Source organism: Varanus komodoensis, unplaced genomic scaffold (assembly GCF_004798865.1).
Source record: "Varanus komodoensis strain SLA01 unplaced genomic scaffold, ASM479886v1 scaffold5, whole genome shotgun sequence".
NCBI lineage: Eukaryota > Metazoa > Chordata > Lepidosauria > Squamata > Varanidae > Varanus > Varanus komodoensis.
Window position 1 is genome coordinate 37,113,072 of NW_025336087.1, and position 23,737 is coordinate 37,136,808.

A 23,737-nucleotide genomic window follows, 5' to 3' on the forward strand; every position below is an offset into this window, starting at 1 on the left:
CCTTTGGAAAAAGAACCTGGTCACTTAGGGAAGCATGACTGACATAAAAGCCTGCTTCTGATCATAAAGCATAACAGGAATGAGCCTTGGGCCCAAACATTCCTCTTTCCTTCTCAGGCACAGCCATAAAGAAACAGTAAAGATCCATATCTGGTTTTAAATGAACCATATTTCTCTGTTGCATTGTGAGCCCCCCCCCCCCAGCAAAAGAACACTATACAAATGAAATAAGTAATAAGAAAAGTAATAATACTTTTTAGCACAACAGAAACAAGTTGTGGTTCAGAGGTGGTATATGATACTGCCCAAAGATTTTTGTACCATTTTACATGTATATAAATGTATATGTTTATAAATCTGCACTAAATTGTGGTTAGTCCAGATGATATGGACTGTGGCCATGGATACTTTACACCCTTATTAGACTTTTATCTTGCTCCATTACCCATAAGCCTGCCTGGTAAAGATAGCACAAGGCTTCATAGTGGTGCAAGACTGTTTTAATTGCAAAAAATGTGATCCTTGAATCTAGCGTTCTATTTAATATGTTGTAATGTTATTGTTTTAAAGATCTGTTGGAGTCCTTAGAGGAAATTCTTCCTAGTCTGCAAGAAGATATTAGTGTTTGGGTGATGACAAGAGAATGCAGTTTACCACATGTTGATACCATTTTAGACAAGCTGGAAGTTGCCTCGGATGATGCTGTACCAGCTAATCTTCGTGTTACTAATAACTTAATGGATCCTCACCTCTACATTTTCACATCAGGAACAACAGGTATAATAATCTGTAAGGTGTAGAATGGTTAACTGCAGGACAGATTATCCTGGTGCACATGATCAGGGAACCTCTTGTGAACAAACAGTGGGTTGCCTGGTAACCTTTCTGAACTTTGAACAAGTGGCTTGTTGTTAAGTTGAAAGTCTACATTTTTCACCCTGCGCAGCCCAAGGTGTCCAGTTCACATTTCACGACAGCAATCAGGAACAGGCATGTTGTGGTTATATGAAGCAGATATAAAATGGAAGCAATTTAGTACATGGGGGGCTATGGGATCATTCACAGCAGCATAGCCATGGCTAAACTATGTTTTAAAAAACCTACAGCTAGCCATTAGGTGTGAAACTGGTCATTGCATTTTTCTATTTTTTCCAGATCACCTTGTATAACAACACTCTACAAATATACATTGATACCTGAGAATATTGCCTGGAAAGGTTCTGGGCTTGAAAACAGCAACACAATAGCTTATTTTCTGGACATGACCTATAGATTAGAAGTAGGTTTCATGAGCTTTGCAGTCTCCTGACGTATTTAATATCCGTTATGAAATGCTTCTTGTTCAAGCTAGATTAGCCTACAGGTCGCTGTTGAGAAAGAAAATTGGATTAAGTTACTGATTAGTTCTTTAGTTTTGAAACAGATGGCTAGGTTAATTATCACTAGTACAGACAGTAAGAAGCTAAGATCTCTGCTTGTTTTGAAGCATAGATATAAAGCTGCTTCTTTTGAAACATACATCTAGAGATACAAAGGCATATATTAGCTATATCATGTTATGTTGTTTTATAACACAGGTATTTTCATTTAGCCTTAAGTGCTTTGGTGGTTGAGTCACAATCCTTATACAAAAATTCCAGCCTTAAATCATTAGAATCCATCATTAGTTCGTTTTTAAGTAACATGTAAAATTAAATTATGATTCTATATTTTCCCAGGTCTTTTAGTTTTTCAGTTTCTGTTTTGAATCTTAGGTTATATATGTTTTTATATTTGTAGTTTTGAACTTTTAAATTGTATCTTTTGTCTTGCATTTTATTGTTTTAATTGTTCTGAACAGCCCAGAGAGTTATTGTTCTGAATAGAAATCAAATAAATAAATTATATTTAAAGCAAAAAATTATTTATTTAAGAGGTCCTATTTGTGACCATTTGACTTAAATATTTTGATTAAAAGCAGCTTGATATTTCTGTGAAATATCTACAGTGTTCTCTTGGCTTTAACCCTCCTTTGCTAAATGTTAATGTAGAGTTCCAATTTAGTGTGCAATTCCAGTCATTTGCAGGAGTGAGTGAAATTGTGGAGCTAGCGCTTATGTCTTAAATTAAATGCCTAGGGACACAAATTCAATTGTGTTTAGATAGGAGAAAAGTCCTACAACTCCCAGCATGTCCTAGTTGGCATGGAAATGCTAGGAGCTGTAGGTCTTCTTTCTATCTAAATGTGCATAATTTTTTGCCTTTAATTACTGAAATTCAAGCATCCATGAGGTTTTCTGGATACCACTCGCAGCATTCCACTCACCTAAAGAGAATATTCTTAACGTTTCTATATAATTGGAACCCAGTACCTCCCCAAAGGTCAACAATAGATGACAGAGACACTAGGAATGTGGTTCTAACCCACATCTGTGTTATTTAATTTAATTTAAATTACTATAGCTTTAAAATTACCTGAAACTGAATACTGAAAATTTCCTGCCTGTTAGCAGAAATTCAGCAGAATTTACAATAGTTCAGGTAGGAAACCCTACCAAAGAGATTTAGAGATGAAGAGGTTGGGGGGAAAAGAGAATATTTATTCATTTATTTATTTTTAAAGTTTTTCCGTGCTGTCCCATTAAAAAAGTCTCTGGATGGCTTACAACAAACAAAAGAACAATTCGATCATAACTGATTGCTGTTGTGGAAATTCCATAATCAGTAGGATTGGGTCTTAACTGGAAAAGAGAACTTGTAACAAGTCTGAACTTCTGCTATGTGACCTCCCAGTGAACTTAGTCTTAACTCAGTCTTCTCGCTCTTGCCTTATGTTTTAGGCAGGCTGCCTGCTTTTCAGACACACGCGCGTGCACATGTACCTCCACATGCACTATGCATTCATTTGTCACCCTGTGAATAATAAAAATGATTTTGAAAAGTACAAGGCTACTGCAGTGATGGATGATGCGGTTCTTGGTGGTATCGTCAGCTGAAAACAAGCATACAGGTGAAATTTGCACACTGTAATGTGGAAACATGTCCATGGTTTTGACCTCCTTCAAAGGTCTGTGTGTTTTCTCTTTAGGTTTACCAAAGCCTGCAGTTATCAGTCAAATGCAAGCCCTAAGAGGAGCTGCTGGATTATGGGCTTTTGGAGCCAATTCTGATGATATTATCTATACAACTCTGCCCCTTTACCACAGTGCAGCTGCTCTCCTTGGTATTGGTGGATGTATCAAACTGGGTAAGCCAAGCGGTCTTTAATCATGCCTGTTTGAAATGTGTATTGTGGAATAAGTGTTCCTAATAATCAAACTCCATGTTGAAGTGCTTGCAATGAGCAACACAGAAAGGCACAACTGTAAACAATGATCATGGCACTGTGATATGATTTAGGCTGTTTTAAGTTATATTTTGAGTCCATGTTTGACCTTTTTCTGAAGCCCCAAGTTGATAAAATTTCCTGACAAGTTCCACTTGATGTGCAGTGGCACTTATAATAATCTGTAGAGTGATTGTCCTTACGATATTTTGTTCTACATCTTCCAGCATTGCCATTGGCTAAGTTACATGGTGCTGATAGGAGCTGAACTCCAAAACATCTGGATGGCGCAAGATTGGGAAGGCCACTCTAGGGTGTTACCTGCCATGGCTGGTACATATGGCGCCTATTAGGGAGAATGATACAGCCATTCGAGGATAACTTTGTGTTTTTTGCCCTCTAGTTTGGTGTGTATTTTTCAGAAGGATAATCTTTTTGAGAACTAGTGCACCATGGTCATTGGAGTGTTAAACTGGGACCTGGGAAGTGCAGATTCTAGGCCCTACTTAGCTATGAAAGTCACTGGATGACTTTGGGCCATCACAAATTCTCAGCCTAACCTACCTTGCGGGGATAAATGTGAGGATAAAATAGAAAGAACAAGAAACTTGTAAGCTGACTTGGGTTTCTTGTAAGAGGAAGCAAAGGCAGAGTATAAATGTAATCATACTCATACAATGTTGCATTAACTCCAGATTATAATGGCATGCACATATTTTCTTTCCCATGGTATATTTTTGAAAAAAAAATCTAGAGTAAATGAAATAATCCTTTGTCAAAAAAATACAGCAGCATCATTTCATCTTAACTAAAAAAACATTTTTAGGAAGCATAAGATACTTTCTTCACTATAAATGGAGTGAGGTATCACTCTCAATGCAACTAGTAACTTTTTGATATGTGGAAAACAAGATGCAGAGGCTTCTTGTACACAAAACGGCAGAATAGCAGGAGGGGGATAAACAATAAACCCTACATCCCAGTGCCAGGGATGTTGTAGAATGTAACACTTGTTAAAACTTTATGTAGGATCAACTGTGATTGGCCGAAAGGGAGGGGGCACAGGTGGGAGCTTTTGCAATGGGCAGCTTGGGTGGCAGACAACTTGGGTAGTGAGCATACAGGGGACTTGGATGGATGGGGATTTGGCGGTAGATGGACAAGAGGCTTAGGCAGCTGGGAAACCGCATTGCTCACTAGGGTGCTTTGGAAGCAGGGCTAGAGAACACTTTGGCAGCAGTAGGATCAGGGCACTCTGGAAACTCCATTGGCTCTGGTGCAGAATAATAAATGTGAATCCTGAAAGTGTGATTTTATTTTTCTCAAGGTGCAACATGTGTTTTAAGAAAGAAATTTTCAGCTAGTCAGTTCTGGGATGACTGCAAAAAATACAATGTTACAGTTGTTCAGTATATTGGAGAACTGTGCCGTTACCTTTGCAAACAGCCTGTGGTAAGTCGAGCCAAAAGGTATCAGTGCTAAAGTTTTCCAAACAAAGGTTGTTCCTATTTTCTGCAGTTCATTAAAATGGTCATTTATCTTTAAAATGTGATATTTTGTATATTCCTGACTCCACCCTGCCTCACTCCTTTTTGAGAACTTGTGCTGGGAAACAGAACTTAGAGTACAGGTTGCAGATTTCAGTAGTCATGGTTGCCAGTATAACCTGCAAATTCAAGATACTTTTCTTGCTAATTTAACAGTCATGCATGCCAGTTAGACACTTGCCTTATCAGCCTCATTTCCTGCACAGCTCATTACTGCATGTGAAGTTCTCCCTTACCCAAAACGTATGGGGACCAGTGTCCAGTGCTGCTGCAGTTATCCTCTGCTTTAGTGGCAGTATACAAACTGCATAGGAAGATAACTGTAGCTGAAAGAGAAAGGGAAATCTGTAGCTGAAAGAGAAAGGGGGCGTCGGGTGGCCGGCGGCTACAAAGTGCTGCAGGGGGGAGTGCCGGCGGGAGGAACAACACCTGGCAGGAGACCGCGCCCGCGCCCGAGAACCGCACCGCGCCCAAAGACCGCGCCGCGCACGCGCCCAAAGACCGCGCCGCGCACGCGCCCGAAGACCGCGCGAAGACCGCGCCGCGCCGCCGACTCCGCCGCTACCTGACTGCCCTGCCACGCCCCTGCACACGTGGCAGGCGTGCCCGGACGGGGTGGGGCGTCGGGCGGCCCGCGGCTACAAAGCACCAGCAGCGGCCGGGGCCGGCGGCGAAAGGGCGTCGGCCAAAGGGCGGTTTGCCGCCGTTTGGGGGGGCTGTTCGGGGGGGGGCTAGGCTGGCCAGGGGACTTGCTCTTTTGTTGTGGCAGTCCCTTCTGTTGAACGGCCAATTTTAAATGTTTTATAATTTTAAAGTGTTTTAACTTGTTTTTATGGAGTCGTCCCTGGCCATGTTGCCGCCTGAGTTTCCTGGGGAGCGCACTGGCGCCGCCATTGGTGTGGTGATGGGCAATGGACGTAATAGCGGTGGGGGCTTAACGTGTCTGCATAGAAGAAGGAGGGACAGATGGCTGACACCTGTCCCTACTTCTGGTTTTGCTCCCAGCCAGAAGGTGCCAGGGAGTCTTGTCAGTCGCCCCTCGGGCCTGACGGTGCTGTTGTTTAATGCCAGGTCGGCCAATAACAAATCTGCCCTCATCCATGACTTGATTGTGGATGAGGGGGCCGACCTGGCCTGTATAACGGAGACCTGGGCGGGAGAGGGGGGGGATGTTGCCCTCTCTCAATTGTGCCCGCCCGGGTATATGGTCCAGCACTGTTCACGGCCGGAGGGGAGGGGAGGGGGGGTCGCTTTGGTTTACCGGGCCTCCATCACTCTCACGGGACTTCCTGTCCCTTCGAGACCAGGGCTGGAGTGTCTCTACTTGGTGTTGGGCGACCGAGACAGATTGGGGATTCTGTTGGTGTACCGTGCACCCTTCTGCCCAACAGTCTCCCTGCCTGAGCTGACGGAAACGGTCTCGGACCTGGTGTTGAGGACCCCCAGGATGCTGGTCCTGGGGGACTTCAATATCCATGCCGAGGCTAGTTTGACCGGGGCGGCTCAGGACTTCATGGCTTCCATGACGGCCATGGGGCTGTCTCAACATGTCACCGGCCCGACCCATGAACGTGGACACACTCTGGACCTGGTTTTCTCGACGGGGCAGGAAGAGGGTGGTCTGAGGGTGAGGAATTTATGCTTGACTCCCCTGTCATGGTCAGATCACTTCCTAGTGAGGTTTGTGCTCGAGAGCGACATCTCCCTCTGCAAGGGTGCAGACCCGATTGTGTGGGTCCGCCCCCGGAGCCGGATGGATCCAGAAGGATTCCTGAAGGCTCTGGGGGAGTTTCCGGCTGACAAGACGGGTGCTCCTGTCGAGGCTCTGGTTGAACTGTGGAATGGGGAGATGACCAGGGCTGTAGACACGATCGCTCCTAAGCGTCCTCTCCCATCGGGCAGAGCCCGCTCTTCCCCTTGGTACACTCCTGAATTGAGGGCAATGAAGCAGGTTGGGAGACGGCTAGAGCGTAGGTGGAGGAAATCACGTGATGAATCTGACCGAACACACTTAAGAGCCCACTATCGGGCCTATGCTGTGGCGGTGAGGGCGGCGAAAAAGAGACACTTCTCCGCTTCCATTGCCTCCTCACAATGCCGTCCGGCGGAGCTCTTTCGAGTGGTGCAAGGCCTGGTTCACCCAGGGCCAAAGGAAGAGCTGATTCCACCCTCAAAGGCCTGCTGTGACGACTTTGCCGAGCATTTTAGGGAGAAAATCGCTCAGATTCGTCACGAGCTGGATTCCACTATTGATTCAGAGGTTTTAAGGGAGACACCAACGCTACCGTCTGGTCCAGAATTATTGGATGAATTTCAGTTATTGCGGCCCGATGATGTGGACAAGGTGCTTGGACGAGTACGTCCTACCACTTGCCTTCTGGACCCTTGCCCGTCTTGGTTAATAAAGGATTCCAAGCACGGGATTGGAACCTGGATCTTGGAAGTGGTTAACGCTTCTCTGAGGGAGGGTCGGGTGCCTGCTCCTTTAAAGGAGGCGGTAGTCCGACCGGTCCTGAAGAAGGCGTCACTGGATCCAGGGATGGCCGCTAACTATAGACCAGTGGCCAACATCCCGTTTCTGGGCAAGGTGTTAGAGCGAGTGGTGGCGGGACAACTCCAAGCACTCTTGGATGAAACTGATTATCTGGACCCATTTCAGTCCGGCTTCAGACCCGGGTACGGTACTGAATCTGCCTTGGTCGCCCTGTACGATGACCTGTGCAGGGAGAAGGACAGGGGGAGTGCGTCCCTGTTGGTTCTCCTGGACCTCTCAGCGGCTTTCGATACCATCGACCATGGTATCCTTCTGGATAGGCTGGCGGGATTGGGGGTCGGAGGCACCGCTTTGCGGTGGTTCCGCTCCTATCTCAACGACCGATTCCAGAAGGTGGTGTTGGGGGACTATGGCTCTGCGCCATGGCAGCTTTGCCATGGGGTACCGCAGGGTTCCATTTTGTCCCCTTTACTGTTCAATATCTACATGAAACCGCTGGGAGAGGTCATCAGGAGGTGTGGGCTGCGGACCCATCAGTATGCTGATGATACCCAGCTCTACCTCTCGTTTTCCACCAATCCAGGTGAGGCAGTGGCTGTACTGAACCGGTGCCTGGCCGAGGTAATGGGCTGGATGAGGGCCAATAAACTGAAGCTCAATCCAGACAAGACGGAGGTCCTGTTGGTTGGCGGTTCGGGCTTCGGAGAAGGTGACCTGAACCTTGTCCTGAATGGGGTTGCACTCCCTCCTAGGGACAAGGTCCGCAGCTTGGGAGTGCTCCTCGACCCGGAGCTTTCACTTGAAGCTCAGGTGACAACAGCGGCGAGGAGCGCTTTCCTCCAGCTTCGGCTGATTCATCAGCTGCGCCCCTACCTGGAGTACGACTGCCTTGCAACAGTGACTCATGCGCTGGTGACTTCCCGTCTTGACTTCTGTAACGCGCTCTACGTGGGGCTACCCTTGAAGACGGTCCGGATACTTCAATTGGTTCAGAATAGAGCTGCCAGGCTGCTGACGGGGACTGGACGTTATGTTCACATGACACCAGTTCTCCGTCAGCTTCACTGGCTCCCCATTGAAGTCCGGGCCCAATTCAAGGTGTTGGTAATGACCTATAAAGCCCTAAACGGCTTGGGTCCTGGTTACCTGAAGGAGCGCTTACATCCATATTTGCCCAGTCGCCCCCTGAGATCGGCGGGAGCCCTCCGTGAGAGAAATTAGGAGGGTGGCTACTCGGAGAAGGGCTTTCTCAGCGGTGGCGCCTAAGTTATGGAATGCGCTCCCCAGAGAGGTCCGCCTGGCGCCGTCGTTATTTGTTTTTCGGCGCCAGGCTAAGACCTTTTTATTTAAGCAACATTTTAAATGCTAAATACAATTGAATTTTATCTGGCCAGGGCGGCTTATTTTATAATGTGAGTTTTAATTAAGATTATTTTATATGGATTTTAACTTGTTTTATCTATGTTGTAAGCCGCCCCGAGGCTTCGGCGAATGGGGCGGCATAAAAATGTTTTAATAAATAAATAAATAAATAAATAAATAAATCATGAACACCTGATTTGTGAGGTAATACACGTATATGAACATATTTTTTGCTTGCTTAGCAACAAGTTATAGTGGAAACCTAAACTTTAGATTTGCATGCTTTTTCTTTAGTGAATTTATAAACCAATGTATTTTGACGCTTTAACTGATGCTAGTGTGGAAGTAATGAACCCATGTTGGGGTGCCAGACAGCATACAGAGGTCCATACAGAGAAACCAGGGATCCTGCTGGTTAATGGGTGCCTAAGTTGGTACTGGGAGTGTAGCCCACTCTGGGATTGCACTCTGCTGAAAGGATCAGGTATGGTACTGGGAGCTTCTCTTGGATCCAGCATCACTCCTGCAAAAAAAGGAGGCTGTGGATGTGGGCACAGTAACCTGTGTCTGAATCACTTCATGTTTTGATTACTGTGAAGTGTTCAGAAACTGCGGTCTTGATAAAGGGCAGCAGGCTGTCCAAGGGCATGCTGTTATACCCACAAACCTTGTAGTACCCCACTTGTTACCTCTCCCCAGTTTAAGCAAGTGGCATTGATGAACATTATTTGAGGCCAATTCTGTAGTCAACTGTGGATCCATCTAGCCCACTATTAGCTATTTTGCTAATCGGGAGATCATGGGGCACGTTGTCTAAAGCTTTTCTGAAGTCAAGATATACTATGTTCACAGCATTCCCACAATCCACCAAGGAGGTTACCCAATCAAAAAATGAAACTAGATCAGCTTGGCAGGATTTGTTCTTGACAAATTCATGTTGGCTTCTAGCCATTAAAATCAGTGGATTTTAATTTGTTCTTAACTTTGGCTGACACATATGTATCCATAGCTTTCAGGTTTCTTTAGAATTTCTCTCTGTGTTGCAACTGTCAAAGCAATAGGAGCTTTGCCAAAAATTCCCCAGTGTCTCTAGCTGTAGATATAGCTAAGGTAAACATAATAACACATTTGATATACACTCTGCAAATCTAATTAGGATTTCTAGCACCAAAAGTGGAAGTTGGATATTCCATTAGGGAAAAAATACATTGATCTATACTGCTACTAAGAAAACAGTTTTATTTAAAGTTGAAGTTTGCGTCATTCCTAGCTTGAGGTTGTCTCTTTTACTGTAACAGCATGTGGAAAATCCATACAAATAACTTAGAAAAGCATCTGGTGAACTACTGGCCACGCTTTTTTTAGATCTGTCTGTGATGTGGCAAGAATGCATGACTTCTTCCTGACATTGCCAGCAGTCAAAAGGAAGCAGGACCTGCAAGCCACATCCTTTGATTTAGTGCAAGGCCTTTGTTTCAGTCATGCACTGTAGTGCATGGTTAACACTTTTATGCTGAAGTTTAAGAATAAAGCAATGGACGTGAGGCGCAGGGAACAAAACTTACCATTGAGTCACCTTCAGTTAAATATACATACCAGTCATTTCACATGTGAAATCCAATCGAAGATGATGTGAAACTTCTTTTTAAGCATTACGTCCATTTTAACTATTCTCTCTCCCCTGCTTCTTCTGTAGCAGATCTACAAGGAAGATTGTACTTATTACTATTTTATAAATGTGAAAGTTGAACTGTAAGACTTTTGTCTTCACTGCACAGACAAAAATTAAAGCAATCCTGCTGCTTGCCCTGTGGCTCAGGGACTAAAATTGGGTTTCTTTCTGAGTCTCTTAGCAGTGTATCTCTTTATCCCTAGTTTCTGTTCCACAGTGATAATCTTGCACCTGTTCCAACCAGTGCCCTATGATTACTTTGAGGTTGTTGTAGATGTTCTTTGAAAATCACTGATGAACTGATGAGAAAAGCTGAGAAAAATCACAAGATTTTGTTATGGGAGTGGAGTAATAGAGTATTGTCAGTGAGTGGGATGCTGCAGCTGTCACTAGATTTTTCAGAGTCTTTTCAGTGCTTCATGAGACTCTGTGGGAGAATTTCACATAGAGAATCAGAATATCTCCTTACAAATAAGGCTTCCAAGGCTCAGGAGAAAACATCTTTTCTCTAGTCTTGAACTTTCTGAGAGCATTGGTCAGTCTTTTGCGCGTTTACAGAGATTGGAAAGCCACATTTAACTACTCTTTGGCACCTTTTAATGTGAGGGATTCTGAAGTGCTCAGCCTTTTCATTTACCTCATAGCTATACAAGAAAACAGCTTCTGCTTGCCCATCACTCCTAAGCCACTGTCTTCTTTCTGATGTTTGTTCTTGGCTTGCATGTTTCATAAATGACCATGTGGAACTGCCCCTTGCATAGCTTCCTGTTAGTTTGAGGGCTGCCCCCAATTTCAGCCTGATGTCCACTTCCTTTTTTATTTGAATATTTTATTTTCAATTGTAATTAAACAATGGAGAAACAACAAACAAGAACATACTACTCCAAGAACATACTCCCCACACAGTGAAAACCATATTCCTCTAACCATTTAGAACATAGCTTCAGTCGCCCTGGCTGTCTTAAAATGAAGCCCAAACTGTGGCAGTTGTTTCTCTTGAGTTGGAAAATCTATGTGTTTTTCTTCATAGAATCATAGAATAGCAGAGCCGTCTTAACGCATGGGCCTGATGGGCACTTGCCCTGTATGTTAATCCTTGAAAAATTGGAAAACTTCCAAAATTACCTGTAGTTGTAGTTGTCGTAGGGGCCCCAGTACACTGCTTTGCCCGGGGCCCATAATGCTGTTAAGATGGCCCTGTAGAATAGTAGAGTTGGAGGGGGCCATGGAGGTCATCGGGTCCAACCCCCTGCTGTTGCAGGACACCAATTTACACCATCCCACTCAGATGGCTGTCCAGTTTCTTTTTGGATGTCTTCAGTGTGGGAGAGCCCACCACCTCTCTAGGCAGCTGGTTCCACTAACGTATTGCTCTGATCATGAGGAAGCTTTTCCTGATGTCCAGCCTGAATCTGGGTTGTGGCAACTTGAATTGATTATTCTGTGTCCTACACTCTGGCATTAGCAAGAAGCAGTGCTTTTTTTGTAAAAAAAAAAAAAAAAAATGGTGCTGCTGGCAGTAAGCACACACCAATCTCAAGCCCTATCTCTCACTATCAGATAGCAGATAGCAGACACAATAGCAGCCTGCAGGCACTATGTTAATGATGTTTGCTGCTGATCTGCTACACAGTTCAAAATCACTTCGTAAAATCCATTGAAAAAAAGGTGCCGGAACACCATTCTGGTGCATTCTATGACAAAAAAAAAAAAAAAAAGCCCTGGCAAGAAGAGATCTTGACCTTCCTCTTTGTGACAGCCTTTGAAGGTACTTATAGAGGGATAGCATGACACCCCTCAGTCTTCTCTTCTCAAGGCTGTGGGAGAACCATTTACTTCTAGTAATTTGATATACAAATAAAGAGTCACTGAGACCTTGTGGTGGGGGAAAGACATGTGGAAAGCCACAAAAACTACATGGATTGGCTTGACGGTTGGGGCAGACGACATCAGTGTTCAACACAATGCTGTGGATCTGTTGGTAGTCATCACAGGCAGCGTTACTTCTCAGTCAGGGAGAACCCAGAATTCCAAACTAATAGAGTATTCTGTCTACTTCTTCCCAAGAGTACTGAATGGGATTGTCACATATCTTCAGTACCTTACCTTAGCTATTCAATTAGGAGGTGGAATAGTCAGATGCTTCCAAGCAAATTCTGGATTAAAATATAATTAGTGATTCTGAGAGCCAATGGTATATAGTTTTGCTACAATAAGGTTGAAAAGAAGATGAGCCTTTCCAGAAGACACGAGTGCCAGGATATAGGCAGTAACTACTGTCAGAATCCTGGAATCTCAATTTGAGAAGAGGGAATAAAACTCGGGTTTGTGGGAAAGACTAAGCATCCAGACCATCTGAGGCTTTATTGTATTTACCCCAGGGTTCCAGCGGTACTCACGATAATGCATGCATTACCGGGCAGGCAGAGGTGAACTCTGCTGCAAAGCTTCAATACCATTACAAGGCATTTATAGGTACACAGGTACAGGGCAATTGATGACAGAATGCAAAGATTACAATAAGATTCTGAGGTCATCACATACAGAACAGATAAAGAAATGTCAGTCAATCACACAGTAACAATGAGATTACAATATTTCTAATTGCCTGTATTGACACTTTAGTTCAGTAGCTTGAACCCATCTCCAAGTCTGCTTAGACATGTAAATTCAAGCTACTGAAACTATGCATGAACTCAAGACTCTTATCTACTCTAGACATTCTGAATTGGCCAGGGCACATGGAGCCTCTGGGCTATCAAAAGATACTTCCTTGTAAACTGAATTCCAACAATGACTATTTAATCATTGTGAAGGTATGCAATGTAAATTTGGACTAAATGGCTTGTCTACTGTAGCACACAGCTAAAGGTGAGAGAAAGGAGCAGGGGAAGGATGCCATTTTAAACAGTGACAGCTTGGTTTTGAGAAGGAGCACAGGATTTGATCCCACAAGGCAAAGGCACACAGAAGTAAAGCTTTTCAGACAGGATTTATCCAGATTTTCCCAACACTACATGCTGGTGCTGTTATTTGACATCAAAAGATACCAGAGCATGAGCTGTTAAACCAAAACATTCATTGTACCAATGAGTTCTAAAAAAAAAACAACAACCCGTGCAATTGGGAATGTGATCAGATAAAGGACCCAGGAAGAATTTCTCAATTTGCAGACAGAAGGGATCTGTTTTGAGAAATGCATACTTGTTGCATGCCGGGGGATTCATCATTCAGTAATAAAACATGTTTGTATGATTTTCTGTAGCCTCCCACTGTCCCTGAAAAATCCATTCATCTCGTGGTATAATTGGCAACTGAAGATTAGGCATCATGCCTCTGATGTAGAGAACTCTAGTCCATCAAAGTTTGCACCATAAGGCATGGATTAGTTATTAAGTTACCACAACATGGTCATTGTTTTTGCTGTAGAAAACTGAAATCACTACTGCTCTAGTATCTTGCTGTTTTACCTCTGTTTTGCCTTTGACAAGGAGCTTGAGATAGCATGTCACACAGGGAAGCACAAATCTTGTGCTCTCAAATCTCAAGTCTTAGCACACATTCAGGCTTTGAGAGTAGCCTGGGCCATTGTTTTACTTTTCAGAACGTTACTTGGTGTGTTTCTGATTGGCTTCAGCAATTCTACAAAAATATGGAGAATAGATACAAGTAATGATGTTAATCTTAATCTATTTTGATGGGCTTTCAACTGGAGCTGACCCTCCACCCCTGGACCCTTGTTAAATATGTACCCTTAGACCCTAGGTGACTTCCTGGAATTTCCAGAGGTACTGGAAATATTTCCAGAGGTACTGGAAATAGTTCCATCTCTGGCCTTGACTGTATATGCTTATTTCCTAACTCTAATGTCAAAATTGCACCTTGGTTTTGGTCTTTGTTTTAAAGAATATCCTGCCTTTATTTATAAGGCTTTACATACCGTTTATTAGCATGTAAGTACCCAAATGGTGTTATATGTGTTTGAACTGATTAGAGTCACTTTGCACCACCAGTGCTACAGCAACTTTGATTAATCTGATCTCTGATTTGGTATCTGCAGTCAACAAAGCCTTCTTTTATTAACGAAAACAATGTCTAACTATATTTTAAATTGGCTACTAGAGAGTTTTAGTTTCTGTAGAGCTATGAATAAACTATTCAGTCTGAGCTGGGTTTTTTCTTTGTTCATTACTGAACTAACCATTGCAATAAAAGTTTCTTTGTTTTTGTGTTTAGTCTGAAGTTTCCAAATTTGCATTTGAATAAGATAGAACTCAGTGACCTCAGTTAGGGATAGTGGTAGCATTAGCAATATTGAAACACAAAGCATCCAATCCATTAAAAATAGATGTTTAAATCAGTTCAATTTTGTTGGTTTTCTGGAGGTAAATATGCAAAACAAAAATATAACTTGAGCTGTATGGGCAATAAAAAAAACAATTACAAAAAAGCTTATACCTGTGTGTGGTTTCAAACTAAACTGCAGAAGGGATGCAGCTCTTAATGAAGAATGTACTTTAAATTAGCCAAGATGGATACTGCACAAAAGGGAGCTGGGAGGAGAAGAAGTGGTGCTGATGCTATTTCCTGCCTGCTAAACTATAGTTAGCCAACCAAGGGATGTAGACATTAACTGGTCCATTCTAGTTTATGCTTATTATATAGCGTCACTAACTGATAACCTTGGCCAGAATACAGTGAATCCCTTTTTATTGATTTAATTAATAGCTGATCTAGAGGCTCTGTACACAAAACGCTTCTTTAGTTAGTACAGATTTTACCAGATATTGCATTTACATAGATCACATGCTACCCTGAAAAGGAGAAAATGTTCTGCTTAAAATGTAATGTGCAAGGGAAAGAAGGGAGGTGGAACTCCAACCTTATAGTTGCCCCCATTTTTTTTCTGTTTTGCTTGCTCTTCTCTCTCTGCTGTCTTTTTTATTCTTCTGGCACTACTAAAGACTACGTACCATTTTAACCAGGTAAAATAATGAGGATAAAAACAAGTACAAGACTAGAGAAAGTTTATGAACACTGGCCTTTGGCTATGACTTTGTAACACATGTAAAGGTATATTATCATATCCAAATATAGTACGAACACTACAGATAATCACATAAGCTGTGAAGAGATGATAGAATTTTGTAAGAGCTGAAAGTGGTTTGACAGAGGTGTTATTGCCACTGGTCTATAAAGGGTTTTACTTTGTATTGCTATCACTTCTAGGCAGGTTTGCAGGATTTTTAATATTAGTTAAATTTTGTGAAACCTGTTCAACAGAGGTGAAACTTGAATAAGTTTATATATCATGTACAATGATATTTCCACCAGATCACCTTCAACACAGCCAAAAAGTTAATTATCTGTCTCTAGCCTTGGAGGTAGAACCCAAGAAATCTTGGATTTAATTGTGATTGAATGCACATTGCAGTACAGGATTTTTATTTCTGTAGATATCCTAAAGAGAGAACTTGGAAAAATAATTAAAAACATGTTAACATCTCTGTTGTATATTTAGAAATGATGCATTCATTATAATTTACTTTTCTTTTAAAATGTCTTGCAGAAAGAGGGAGAAAGAAATCACAAAGTTCGCCTAGCAGTTGGGAATGGAGTAAGACCAGATGTCTGGAGGGAATTTTTGCACCGATTTGGTAACATCAAGATATGTGAATTATATGGTGCAACTGAAGGAAACATTTGTTTTATGAATCACACAGGCAAAATTGGATCTGTGGGCCGAACTAATTTCTTTTATAAGGTATCTAATTACACGTACATTTTCCATGAAATAAATGATTATTTAACTTTGCTTATTTGCTACATTTATTCAGGGCCGATAGCTGCTGGGAAGCTCATAAAACAGAGCTAAAGAGTGAGATACTAGAAGTCCATATGAAATCTCAAACAGGTGCAGAATCCAGGTTCTTCATCATGGCCTCTGTGCATCACACATATGGGTGCTGCGCCTGCGCAGTGCCTAGGCTGGAAGATTAGAAGGCTAACGGTTTTTGGCGGGAAAAAGCTCTGCTCCCCTCCCCCCACAGTTTAAATAGAGTGGTGCGTCCACCATTTTACTCAGTCTTTGCGACCTCTGTTCGCTGTGCCTCATGCCTGTTCGTGTCTCGCTTAGATTTTTCACCTTGTGCTCCTAATGGTTATACCTTGCTCTACTTACCTTGTTCCTCATTTTATTCCCAGTTCTTTCTTCACTTTCTCGTTGTAGTTTTTCTTCTATCTCTCTAAAACAAAAAAACCCAAAAATATTACTCCTACCCTCTGTACTATCATCTCTTTCTTCTTTTTCGCGATGGCACAGTGGGTGGCATTCCGCAAGGGCAGTGAGTGCGACTCCAAAATGTCGCCTGCCGACCCGCATGACTTATGCCTCCTCTGCCTCGGCGAGGGGCATAGGACCGACAAGTGCGGGCATTGCTTGGCTTTTACTAAACAGGCCAGGAAGAATAGGGAGAATTGTATCCGTAAGTTGCTTTGGGATCAGGCCTTGCTCCAATCCAACCAGTTGGTCTCAAGGCCTACCCCTTCCTCGGCTGTGCCACTGCAGCGCTTTGCCTCTGCTTCAGCCGTGTCCTCTAAGCGCCCCGCCTCAACGTTGGCCGCGGCACCACAATGTCCTTCAGATGAAGGCGCTGCTTCGATGGAAGTGCAACAGCTACCTTCTCCTCCAGCTAAACAAAAGGAGAAGCGGAAACATTCAGAACTGGATAAATCCTCCGGGCACAAGAAGCCGAGGAAAGATAAGGCGACTAAGGTGGCCCATAAGGACAAGAAACTCTACCGCCCCAAACATCTGGGCTTGGGTTTGTCAGGGTTCTCTGTACTGACCGCCGCTACGGTACTGGCTCCCTTGGGATCAGCCCTGCAATTGGTGATGCAGGTGACTCTGCCGGGATCCCCCAGGCCTGTGGTTCAGCCTGAGAGTGTGTCTCCCCCACCGAAGCCACTGCTTCGGGAGTCCATCTCCGATGGAGAAATTAGACATTCCCCTCCGAGACAACGTTCCCTGACTCCAATGCCTACTGCTGGGCCACCTGAGGGAACACAGTTGCCGCCTAGGCGTAGGAGCCGATCATCGGAACGCCAGGGGGATGACTGGCCTATGCCCGGTTATGGCGGCTTCCCAGGCTGTAGTGGATATCCACCCTATGCTTATTACCCTCGGGACCATCGTTCGCCATCGATCCCGAGAGAGGCATCGTCCACATCCGGCTGTACGGAACGGAGAGCTCCACCTTCTACCGAGACCTCCTTGTCTAGTGAGCACTACCGCTACCACCATGACTTGGACGAGTCGGAAGTAGACTCCACGTCCCCGGATGTGGCCATCACTTCCCAAGACCCTGGATCCCCGGATGAGCCCCATGTTTCCTTCTTGGAACTCATTTCTTGTCTAGTTCGGTCGCTGGAAATAGAGGCCTACCCTCGCCCCGGCCCCAGCACCGACCGATTTTACGATATCATCTGGGGAGAGCAGTCTGCAACCATTGCCTTGCCTCTTATTACCACGCTCCGCCAGGCAATGGTCCAGCCCTGGGACCAACCGACACAACTGCAAGCGACGTCTCGTTGGTACGAGTCTATGTACCGGGTCAGAGAGGAAGATATTCCATTCTTGCTGCACCACCCTAAGCCCAACTCTGTGGTGGTCGAGTCATCCCAGGGCAGGGAGGCTCGGGGCCATACAATACCCCGAGATAAAGAAGGGAGGAAAGTCGATATGATTGCACGTAGGTTTTATGTGGCTGCAGGACTCGGCGTGCGCATATCAAATTATGAAGCTAGTCTGGCACGTTACCAGTACTTCATAATGCAGAAGCTGGATAACGTCGCCTTCTCCCTTGCAGACCAACAGGCAGACCTAGCCAGGGTCTTTATAAAAGAGGCGATGCAGGTGGCCATACAGCAGTTGTCCACTGCAAGACAACATGTGGACACTGACTCTCGGGCCATGGTCAGTGCTATTTCCCTGCGACGACATGCGTGGCTCAGGAATTGTAACTTTCCTGAGGAAATGAAGAGGAGGATAGAGGAAATGCCATTCGATGGCACTGGCCTCTTCCACGCGAAGACCGATCGAAAACTCAAAGCCATCCACGAATCCCGCATGACAGTGCGTCTCATGGAGCTCCCACAAACCAAACATAAGTGGTCATGGTCCAGGCCTTATGGACGCCAGCAGTATCAACCTCACCAACTATATCAACAGAGGCAGCAGCGTAGAAGGCAACAGCCCCAACAGTGCTTCTCTCAGGGCCGTCAGCACTTCGACTCCAAAAAATGCCCTCATTGACGGTCCCGGTGAATCAATTCATCTTTCCATCTCCCACCTTCCCCTCTCCCTTTTGGGAGCCAGCTTCAAAGCCGACTCCCCATTTGGGAGTCCATTACATCTGATAGGTGGGTGTTGTTCATCATTCAGCTCGGATATAGAATACAATTCAACATCGTTCCACCGTCGAGCCCTATCTGATTTACGCCACCATCTTCGGTTTTGTGCGATGAGGTCTACCAACTTCTTCGTAAAGGTGCGATTCGACAACTCTCTTGCACCGATGGGCTACACGGATTCTATTCTCGATATTTTACGGTCCCCAAACGGGATGGTGGTCTTCAACCTATCCTGGATCTGAGGAATGTCAATAGATACATTAAACCAAAAAAGTTCCGGATGACCACCTTACAGAATATCCTTCCGTTGCTGAAAAAAGGGGATTGGTTCACCTCATTGGACTTGAAGGATGCTTATTTTCATATCTCTATCCATCCTTCCCATAGACGCTTCCTGCGTTTTACTGTTGGATCCGATATTTTTGAATTCAAAGTACTCCCGTTTGGTCTAGCTATGGTACCAAGAGTTTTTACAAAATGCATGGCCCCAGTATGCACCCACTTGTGGCTTCGGGGTATACAAGTCTACTCCTATTTAGATGATTGGCTAATTGTGTCACAGACTAAAGACAACCTCCTTGCGGCTGTCCATACGACTTGTACTTTGCTTGATGACCTTGGACTATGCATTAATTTTAAGAAATCGTCACTTATCCCAACACAGGTCATCGATTTCATCGGGGCACGTATCGACTCCATTCTACAAAGAGCGTTCCTTCCTTCATCCTGCGGAGCCACGCTGTGTGCCCACATCCATTGGATCTGACGACTGAAGACAGTGCAAGCCATCACTATACAAAGACTGCTGGGGCACATGGCGGTATCAGTGGCCATTGTGCCTCACGCAAGACTCAGACTTCAGCTGCTTCAATTGTTCTTCAACGAATTGTTTCACCCGCAACAGGATTTACAAACCAAGCTTCTTCGGATCCCATCCTCAATCCTTCACTCCCTGACATGGTGGACTGTTACACACAACCTATTTACAGGCGTTCCGTTCCGTCAGCCCCAACCAACTGTGACATTATACACCAATGTGTCCCTCATCGGATGGGGTGCGGCATGTGCAGGACTTCGGATCCAAGGGGTTTGGGACCGACAAGAAGTGGGGAGGCACATCAATTCCCTCGAGCTTCTAGCGATTTTCAATGCTCTCAAATCTTTTGAAACTGTTATGCACTGCCAAGTTGTGCAGATTGCGTCCGACAACATAGCTGCTGTCTTCTACGTCAACAAGCAAGGCGGAACGAAGTCTCCGCTCTTGGCCCGATTGTCAATGCAAATCTGGGATTGGTGCATCCCAAGGGACATAATGCTGCTGGCGGTACACCTTGCAGGGACCTACAACGTAGAAGTGGATACACTGAGCAGGCAGATGTCAACGACCCACGAGTGGGAGTTGGACCGGATAATTTGCAACGAACTATTCCAATTGTGGGGATACCCAGACATAGACTTGTTCGCTACCCGAAAAAACAGGGTATGCAAACTGTTTTGCTCCAGAGCGGGTATCAGACAGGACTTGAGGGGAGATGCCCTCATGATCGATTGGAACAACCTGTTCTTCTATGCGTTTCCTCTGATTCCCCTTATGATGAAGGTGGTATTGAAGATTGTTCAGGACAATGCTACAGGAATTTTGATAGCCCCATGGTGGCCGAGGCAACCCTGGTTCACCACTCTCCTCGTTCAGTCCAAAGGTGTTTTCCGTTGACTTCCACCGGTCCCTCACTTGCTGACGCAATGCAACGGAGCAATCCGACACTCAGACCTAGCTTCGCTCAAACTGACAGCGTGGAACATTCGCTAGATTCGGTTTCTCTATTGGTTCCATTACCATCTCGATCCACGGAATCCTCACCTCAACTGCGTACACGACCGACTCCTCCTTCAGGATCAACAGAAACCGTCTCGGGACCGACGTTTTTACATCCTGATATCCAGGCAATTCTCGAATCTGCACTAAGACCTTCCGCACACCGATCTTACTCAGCAAAATGGAAAAGATTTTCCTTCTTTGCTGCCTGTCATTCTTTTTCTCCAGAATCGGCATCCATTGAGAACATTTTACAATTTCTGTTTGAACTTCACCGTTTGGGACTTAAACCTTCATCTATAAAGGTTTACACAGCTGCCATCTCACATTTCCGTGGTACCATTCAAGGCTCATCGGTTTTTTCTCAACCTCTGATTCGTCGTTTTCTTAATTTACACCCATCAATTTGTCTGGTCATGCCGACTTGGAGTCTTTCTGTTGTACTCCAAGCGCTAACAAAGCCACCGTTTGGACCTCTGGCGACGGTGGATCTACGTCTAGTATCATGGAAAACTGCCTTCCTTGTTGCGGTTACTTTAGCCAGAAGGGCCAGTGAGCTTTGTGCTCTACGCACAGACCCACCATTTTTGAATTTTCACAAAGAAAAGGTGGTTCTTCGAATGGACTCAGAGTTTCTTCCTAAGGTGGCAACATTGTTTCATTTGAATCAGGATATCGTCTTGCCTGCATTCTTCCCATCTCCATCGACTCCGATTGAATGCTCTCTCCACACACTTGATGTTCGGTGCTGCCTTGCCTTTTACAGATCTTGCACAGAATCCTTTAGGAATTCTAACAGACTTTTCGTTAAATATGCTGATAATGACAAAGGTTCTCCAGTCTCAGCTCAGCGATTATGTAAATGGATTGTACAGACCATAGTCTTGGCATACCAGTTGGCAAGAATGGACTTACCTACACTTCCGAGGGGCTATTCTACACGAGCAGTAGCGACTTCATTGGCTTTTGCAGCAGGTGTTCCAATTCAAGATATTTGCAGAGCCGCAACCTGGGCTGCTCCATTTACTTTCGCCAAGCATTATCGGCTTGATGTGTGTGCCAGACAGGACTGTTCCTTTGGCAGAGCAGTGCTCTCTGCCATTCTTCAGTGATGATACCTCCCTCCTCCGAGTCTGGTAAGCTTGCTAATCACCCATATGTGTGATGCACAGAGGCCACGACGAAGAAAGGCAGGTTGCTTACCTGTAACTGATGTTCTTCGAGTGGCTGTCTGTGCATTCACACAACCTACCCACCGGCCCCACATGGTGTCGATGAGTGGACTTGTTTTTTTTCTATCGGTTCTGTACGAATCTTGTGGTACCAATGTTGCTTGTTGTGGTACTGACATTGACTGCTAGGGGGTGAACGTTGGTCTTCAAGACTGAGTTAAATGGCGGACGCTCCACTCTATTTATACTGTGGGGGCAGGGGAGCGGAGTTTTCCCACCAAAAACCATTAGCTTTTTAATCTTCTGGCCTAGGCACTGCGCAGGCGCAGCACCCATATATGTGAATGCACAGATGGCCACTTGAAGAACATCAGTTACAGGTAAGCAACCTGCCTTTTCCTGCGGTTCCAGTACTTCCCTTCAGGTTCCCCAGAAAACCACCTCCTTCCTCTGATCACTGATAGTTTCCTGGCTCCTGTGATTATTTTTCCCAATTCCCAAAGGCAGTTATGTCTCTCTTAAGGCTTACTTTGGGACAGTAAGAGCTGAAATATGCTGGTATTCTTGGCTTTACCTCTTTTGCCTTTGACTTTGCTTGCCACTAGAATGTAGCCCACAGGAACTGAAAAGGAATTCAGCCTCTGGCCAAAAGAAGTTCATCACCCTGACCTAAAATACATTAAAATAGCCACATTTTTAAAACACTTAAAATTACTGAACAAGTAACTGGGTTATAGTGTGAAGTAGCCCAATCAGCAAATGCTTAGAGGCTGCAATCGTTTTCCTGCTTAGTAGTAAGTCCTAATCAAAATAATGGGACTGAGTTCTGAAGGGACATAGAGTTGCATTGTGAAACTCACTGCAAGCTGCTGCCCCTTGCAAAATCTTAAATCGAGCCCTAAATCAGTAATCTAGTTATTGCCCACCTGAAAAATGCAGGTTACTGTTCACAGACATGGACCTGATTTGCATGACACAACAGCCCCCATTGGCTTACTTTTGTTGTAGTTGTTAGTCGCGAAGTTGTGTCCAACCCATCGTGACCCCATGGACAACATTCCTCCAGGCCTTCCTGTCCTCCACCATCCCCTGGACTCCACTTAAGCTCACACCAACTGCCTCAGTGACTCCATCTAGCCACCTCATTCTCTGCCGTCCCCTCCTTCTTTTGCCATCTATTGTTCCCAACATTAGGCTCTTCTCCAGGGAGTCCTTCCTTCTCATTATGTGGCCAAAGTATTTGAGTTTCATCTTCAGGATCTGGCCTTCTAAAGTGCAGTCAGGGTTGATCTCCTCCAGGACTGACCGGTTTGATCGCCTTGCGGTCCAAGGGACTCTCAGGAGTCTCCTCCAGCACCACAGTTCAAAGGCCTCAATCCTTTTGCGCTCAGCCTTCCTTATGGTCCAGCTTTCACAGCCATACATTGCAACTGGGAAAACCATAGCCTTGACTATACGCACTTTTGTGGGCAGGGTGATGTCTCTGCTTTTTAGTATGTTGTCTAGATTTGCCATAGCTTTCCTCCCCATCCATTTGTCATAGCTTTCCTCCACCTCCATTTCTTCCCCATCTATTTGCCAGGAAGTGAGAGGACCGGATGCCATGATCTTAGTTTTCTTAATGTTGAGTTTCAAGCCAACTTTTTCACTCTCCTCCTTCACCCGCATCAAGAGGCTCTTTAGTTCCTCTTTACTTTCTGCCATTAGAGTGGTATCATCTGCATATCTGAGGTTGTTGATATTTCTCCCAGCAATCTTGAGGACATCATTTTTGGGTGCTAATTCTAGAAGGTGTTGTAGGCCCTCATAGAACTGGTCAACTTCAGCCTCTTCAGCACCAGTGACTGGGGCATAGACTTGGGCTATTGTGATGTTGAATGGTTTGCCTTGAATTCAAACAGAGATCATTCTGTCATTTTGGCATTTTACCTATCAGGTTTTCATTAAGAAATCTGTGT

General features: G+C 44.7%; 1 protein-coding gene across 3 annotated transcripts in view; it reads left to right on the forward strand.

Annotated features, from left to right (window-relative positions):
• SLC27A6 (solute carrier family 27 member 6) overlaps window positions 1–23,737 on the forward strand; it is a 44,688-nt gene that overhangs the window by 4,647 nt on the left and 16,304 nt on the right. For all 3 annotated transcript variants that reach the window (XM_044446510.1, XM_044446512.1, XM_044446511.1), the window contains exons 2-5: window positions 571–777; window positions 3,068–3,226; window positions 4,632–4,756; window positions 15,949–16,143. In XM_044446510.1, the coding sequence (XP_044302445.1) occupies window positions 571–777; window positions 3,068–3,226; window positions 4,632–4,756; window positions 15,949–16,143 (686 nt within the window). The remainder of the gene's footprint in view (window positions 1–570; window positions 778–3,067; window positions 3,227–4,631; window positions 4,757–15,948; window positions 16,144–23,737) is intronic.